Source organism: Rhododendron vialii, chromosome 4a (genome assembly GCF_030253575.1).
Source record: "Rhododendron vialii isolate Sample 1 chromosome 4a, ASM3025357v1".
Lineage (NCBI taxonomy): Eukaryota > Viridiplantae > Streptophyta > Magnoliopsida > Ericales > Ericaceae > Rhododendron > Rhododendron vialii.
In genome coordinates, this window is record NC_080560.1 from 26417043 (window position 1) to 26424109 (window position 7067).

The window sequence follows — 7067 nt, forward strand, 5'->3', positions numbered from 1 at the left end:
ATCTTCTATCGATCCTCTACAAAAGCCCTAATGTCTTGTGAGTAGCCGCATCCGAGAGACCAAATCCCCAAAGAACCCACTTAGTTTCTTAGGATTTTCGTGAGTCAATCATCGCAATCAATCATAATTTGAGCAATCAATCTGTGAGAGATCAAGGTGAGAAGGCTACAAGGCCTTCGGTTTGGTTAATTTATGTTTCGTTATTGTTCTAATTCTTTATTTTATTATTCTGAGTTCTAGTATGAGGAAGAACACCGGCTGGGACTTCGTTCCCACGGCCGGTATATCAAACTAGTGCGATTCCTCGGCCGCGTAATCAATTCGTTGGGATAGCTTTCTGCTTTTGTTTATTTATTGCATGTGGTTTATTTATTGTTTTGAGTCACCCATTAATTGTTTAAAGGCTTAAATAATTAGTTTATTTGTGGAATTAAATAAAGCAAATATTAGGTTTATGTTAAACGATTTTGGGCCGGTCTTGCGTCTGGGCAAAGAGGGGTGCCTAATACCTTCCTCTTATCGTACTATTGGCTTCTGTACCCGGAATCTCTACCTATTTTCTTAGTTTTAATAAACTAAGTGGCGACTCTATTCGATAACAACTATTATCGTGTGGTGATATTCCTAACTATGGGAGTATCTGTGATTTTGGTTCATAAAGAAGAAATATGTGGTGAGGATATCTGTGTAGCGATGCCCCTTTGGAGAGGTGTCTACATCAATCCTTTATCCTAAACGAAAAGCAAAATCAAAAAGTTGGAAGTACCAACTACTCAAACCCAAAATCTAGGTCCAATGTTTTCCCACTGATCGAAGCACTCCAAAATTCAAAAATTCCGTCAAAGCCTCTCAACCGGAAACTCTCTATGGACACCATGTAGCTGAAGCAAAATGGCAAATGGAGTCCTTGAGGGAAAATCAGAACAGACTGAAAGAAAGGAAGAGATTCTCCAACAAGAAAATGATCCAATGACTTCGAAAGAATTAGACCAGGAGCCGAAAAATATCATTACAATGTAGAGTTGCATTCGCCCAACTGATCAGAGGGTTAGCAACTTGGAGTTGCTCTTGTGGCGAGAAGCGACTTTGATTAACAGTTTATAGCGACAAACAAGCTCTACATACAGCTCAAGTCATAACTAATAGACAAGGCTTCTGCTCACAGCAGGGTTTAAAACTGACAGTATCCAAATAACCAAAATCTTACCTTGCAATTGCATCTTAATTCTTAAGTCTCAACGTACATTTCTTTATTTTTGGCTCAGCAAGAGAAGAAGAGAACTAGAAGCTCTTATAGCTTCGGGAAAACGAATCGTTGAGTATAGAACCTCTATACTATACAAAGGGTAGATTTGACTTTAAAAGTGTAATAGAGACTTTTTTTTATTATAAGGTAATAGTAACTTATTTTTTGTTATTATTCAAAAAAAAATTCATATTTGTTAGTTTTGCGTCAAACTTTGTGATTTATTGATTCGTCTCGGCGAGAGGAAGCGAAAAAGTATAAAATTTTGATCGAAACTTATACTAATTTTTTTTTAAAAAGACAACAATAAAATAAGTAAAAAAAAAAAATTGTCTTTTTGACTTATTTTTATTTTTATTCAAAAAATTATGAGTTTTAATCAAATTTTTTTACTTTTTTAATTCATTTCGTCGAAACCCACCAAAAGTATCTATGTGAATGTCTAAATTCATTCATTCGAACATACAACTCTATTAGTAAACGGAAAAGTAGGACCACAGCCACAAACTTCTTTATGGTCTCTATTGGAAATAATTCAACATTTTCAACCTTGTGTCCTGGAAGTCTAATTAGATGGCTTAAGCTAATGCACGCAGAAGAATGGAAATCAACAGTCCACTTCACCAGCTCCTCCGCCCTCCCCCATCAAAAAAGAAAAAAAGAGCCGCAACAGTATTCTGTTCGATGCTGGCCAACACAACCTCGTGAGAGCTGTTTGGTGAGACAAATCCAGACGCGGTGGCTCACGTTCACCTCTACATTTTGACATATGGTATGTCCATGGAAATGAATTACAAGGACCGAATACTTGAGAACAATCAAACAAACTCTACCTGGCATAAGAAATGGCGTTATATTGAAAAAAGTAATTTTCCCCAAAATATCCAATGCACCAATTCTTTTCCATGTTATATCTCATCTCTGCAGATTAGTAAATCACTATATTGCCCCTTGGCGTTTCTAATTTATACACTCATCATTGCCTGGCTAACTCACGAAGAGAAAGAAACCACAAAAAAAAAAACCCGGCAGACTGAAACAAAATGTAGATTCTAGAGACACAGTAACAAGCGCCGTTACCGTTTTACTGTTGCTGTTATCTTGAGCTCCCGATCCGAACCGCTCGGAGAACCCGATCGAAGGCTCGGGTGAAGGCCCGAGAGAAAAACCGGAGAAAATCGGAGATTCTGGCCCAGATGCGGTGAAGGAGGTGGCGGCCAGCAGGGGAGGAATCGGGCGAGGTGGACATGGGCTGGAGGTAGGCCCAGGCGGCCTGCTTCACGAGCCGGTTGCGAATGGAGATCTCGTACCCGGACCCACCACCGGCAGTGGCGGCGGCGGGAGCGGAAGAGGTTGGGGATTGGACGGCGGGAGAGGGGAGGAGGTCCTTGAGCGAGGTGTAAGAAAGGGGCTTGATCGAGATGAGCTCGAAATCGACGGCTGGGAACGACTGCGACGAAGATGTAGTTGATGACGAGGAGGAGCCGCCTCCGCCGTAGCCGGCGGTGGAGGCGGGGAAGCTGGCGGAGGAGTGGTGGGGCAGCTTTGGCGGGAGGGTGAGCTTTCCCGGGACGACAACCGACGTGGCGATTGAGTTTCTACGGGTGAGGGTGTGATGGTGAGCGTTTGGTCTCGTCGTCGTCGTCCTATAAGAGGTCTCCATTTGAGAGAGAGAGAGAAAGAGAGAGAGAGAGAGAGAGAAAGTCTATGAGAATCCGTGGTTGAATCTACCTTTTTCGATCCACCACAAGGGTGGCCGTCGCTCGAGGGTGGAATGGTGGATTGGTTTGGTTGTGTTGGGCATTTGTGGTCTTAAACACAATTATTGGCTTGCGTTGTCCCACTCCACCTGCCCCGGTTTTCCTTTTGCGTTTCATTTGATTAGCATTTTTGTTCGTTTAATGCATGAGATTAAAAAAAATTATTTGTTTATTTTCAAATTCTTGTATCGAACAGGTAAAAACGCTACTTGATAAAAAAATAGTTTAATATTTTATCAAATTCTGTGTTCGATGCACTCTGGCATTGATGTCATTCTATATATTGAAAGACCTGTAATAAAAAATAAATTTGGAATATCATGTGATGATATCCATTGGCATAGAATAATTTTCTGTCTTCCCTTCTCTCTCTCCTCCTTTTTATAAAAAAAAAAGTGAAAAGTCCAAGAAATTAGGGATAGAAATTTGAAGACTTCTGAGGCTCAGACACATAAACTCAAATACATTTCTATAGTATATTGATAGATTAGCGTTTGTGCCTATTTGATGCACGGGATTAAAAAATCAATTTGGCCCTGTATATCGAAGAGGTACAACACTAGTTGCTTTAAAAAGAATTACTCTGTCCGTCCCATTTTGGTTGTCCTTTTTTTATGTTCGTGTTAAATTTCAATCGTTTATATCTTCCAACAAGAATCTAAAAAAATATGCAATATAGATCTTATTTAATAGATTTCAATTTATTCTAAAATACAAAGTTGTCAAAATCATAAAAAACATTATCGATTGAAATATATTGGCAATAGAAACAAAAGAGACAAAAGGAATAATGGACAATGAAAATGGGACGGAGGAAGCAATATTTTTTTCTCGATCTAGTGTTCGATTCACGATAAAAAAAAATCATTCTATGCACTGAAAAACATATGTGTGAAAAATAAATTTAGAGTATCAAGTGACAGTGTCCCAATAACATAAATAATTTTTTCTTCATATTCAACCCCCACGTCTCTCTCCCTCCATCTCCCACATTTTTCTCTCTCTCTCTCTCTCTCTCTCTCTCTCTCTCTCTCTCTCTCTCATTTTTTTTTAAACTCAAAATTCTAAGAATTTAGGATTGAGGGTTGAGAGACAATTGGCTTTAACTACATTTGCATAGTATATTTATAGATAGATAGATAGATAGATTTTCGGGGAGAGTTTTCTGCACAAGTCCATTGGTATTTTCTTTCTTGATTTCCATATCATGAAATTATTAATTCAGAGTTTTTTGCCGATGTATACATTCTTTTTAAAGTATTGACCAAACTATATGTTCTTTCAAACATGTTTTACAAATAGTGCAAAACGCACATCCGATATGCTGTGGACACCACTCCAAAGGGGCATAACCACACAATGATTATCGCTATATGTTTCATCCATATATGCCAAAGCCATGGACATTCTCATAATCTATAGTCACGTTCTCTCATTTTCATTTGGCCACTAGCAACGGTTGTAACTCTGTTGCGGGTCGTTGATGTTCAGCTTTCACTTGTTGGCACATGAGACACTTGGACACAATTATATCGACGTCCCTCTTCATTCCGGACCACCAAAATTGTCTACGCAAATCATGATATATTTTCGTCCCTCTTCGATGAATGGCTAACGATGAAACTCTTGCAAAATTTCCTCCCGAGACAAAACGGGTACGAACAACTTTCCTTGAAAGCGTAAGCTTTGATCGGCATGTATCATCCACCCCTCTTGAGCGTTTCCATTAAGGAATTTAGCACGAAACTCTTCTACTTCCTCATCGTGTTGTTGCACTTCAATGACTCGATTCGATAGAGAAGAGTGAACGGTCAAATTACGTAAGGTAATTCCATCTTGGACTTCCTCAAAGTTTAGAGCACAGAATCCCAAATCGTTCATAATTTTTCACTTGTGGATAGCTAGACTCGCAAGGTATGTCCATTTCTTGCTCAACGCATCCGCCACTACATTCGCCTTTCCTAGATGATATTGCAATTCGAAATCATAATCTTTCATGTGTTCCATCCATCGGCGTTGTCGCAAGTTAAGCTCATTTTAGGAAAACAAATATTTCAGACTTTTGTGATAAAAAAATACTTTAAATTTCTCGCCATATAAGTAATACCGCCAACTTTTCAAGGCAAAAACAACGGCTGCAAGTTCTAACTCATGAGTAGGATAGTTCAGTTCGTGAGTCTTCAATTGCCGCGACCTATACGCTACCACTCTCCCCGATTGCGTCAAAATGCACCCAAGTCCTTCCTTCGAAGCATCACAATAAACGGAGTAGCCAACTCCTCATTCGGACATAGTCAAAACCGGCGCAATTGTCAACCGCTTTTTCAATTCTTCAAAAGCCGACTCACACTAGTCACTCCAAACAAAACAAAACGACTCCCCTTACGTGTCAACCTAGTCATAGGTGTTGATAGACATAAAAAGTCTTGGACAAAACGTCGAAACTATCTAGCTAAACCTAAGAAACAATGAATCTCGAACACGTTATTCTATCGTTGTCAATTTATAATGGACTCTATCTTCCCCAGATCAACGGACACTCCACCCTTCGAAACCATGTGACCCAAAAATTTAACTTTTGGGCAACCAAAACTCACACTTACTAAGCTTAGTGTATAGATGGTGCTCTCTCAAAAGTTCAAGAACGATGGTTAGGTGAGATTGGTGTTCCTCCTCCGTAGGCAAATAAATAAGAATATTGTCCAAAAAAACAACCACAAAGCTCAATGTACGCATGAAAGGTATGGTTCATCAAGTCCATGAAAGTTGGAGGCACATTCGTTAACCCAAAAGGCATAACTACGAACTCATAATGGTCATAACGTGTACGAAAATGGTTTTAGGAATATCCTCTCTCCAAACCCTTAATTGATGATAATCGGACCTCAAGCCGATTTTAGAAAAGCAAGTCGCACCTCTTAGTTGGTCAAGTAAATTGTCAATTCTAGGCATGGGATACTTATTTTTAATGGTAACACGATTTAGCTTACGGTAGTCAATACACAAATGATGTGACCCATCTTTCTTTTGCGCAAAAAGTGCCGGTACTCCTTACTGAGATTTACTCGGATGAATAAACCACAAGTCTTCCAATTCCTACAATTAAGTCTTCAATTCCCTAAGTTCGGCGGACGTGAAATGATAAGGGGGTACGAAAATTGGAGCGGTACCGGGATGTAACTCAATAGTGAATTCAACTTCTCTCTCGGGAGAGGTGAACCGGGTAACTCCTTCAAAAACATACTCGGAAAGTCGCAAACAACAAGGGACAACTCCCCACGCGCGGACATATCCTCATCTAAAGTCAAACTCGCCAGCAAAGAATAAACAGACTCCTGCTCTTGAGGTCCACACAGATACGGTTCCAACGATTCCCCGAAGAATTCAAAACAGGCACCCTCAAGTGGACAGATAGGAACTCAACACTTGAAACAATCAATGATGGCATAAAACATTGATAACCAATCCATTCCCAAAATAAAATCAAAACCTAACATACCCAACACGATGAAATCAAAAGTGAAGCGGCAATCCTGAATAAGAAGCTCGCAATTTCGACAAATACGATCCAAAGGCGTTCTACCTCCTAAGGGTGTCTCAACAAACAACGGAGGACTAAGACTCTCAATTTCTAATTCCAAAGCGCACACAAATGATGCAACAATGAATGAATGCGATGTTCATTTATTGAAAAGAATTTTTGCAAAGGAGTTGAATAAAAGAAATGTACCCCTCAAAATCGAAGTCTTTGGAGCCTGCGAAGTGGTACCAGGTGGTGGAATAGCAAAAGTGGTAGCAAAGGCCCTCTCTTGAGTGGTCTGACTCTGAACAACCCTCCTCTCTGCCCTGAAGCCTGAGTAGGTGTCACGCCCCAGATCCGGGAGCATGACCGTCCGTGAATCATGAAACAATCATGCAGCACAAAGCCTAATTTAAAAATATATATATTTTAACAACTTGAACTAATAGAAGAAAAATTGGATCTTTTATTATAACAAAAATGTGTGAAACCAAACCCATATTTTCTTGTAACAAGATGGCGCAATATCTCATATTTTGCT

General features: G+C 39.6%; 1 protein-coding gene across 1 annotated transcript; it reads right to left on the reverse strand.

The window, feature by feature from the left end:
- Nucleotides 1-2080: 2080 nt before the first annotated feature.
- On the reverse strand, nt 2081-3084 carry LOC131322502 (uncharacterized). Its single transcript, XM_058353852.1, has one exon. The coding sequence runs from the start codon at nt 2907-2909 to the stop codon at nt 2343-2345; it is 567 nt and encodes a 188-aa protein (XP_058209835.1). The 5' UTR covers nt 2910-3084; the 3' UTR covers nt 2081-2342.
- Between the last annotated feature and the right edge of the window lie 3983 nt (nt 3085-7067).

What these genes read in the sequence shown, in the direction of transcription:
- LOC131322502 (XM_058353852.1), bottom strand. Translation starts at nt 2,909, where the DNA reads ATGGAGACCTCTTATAGGACGACGACGACGAGACCAAACGCTCACCAT.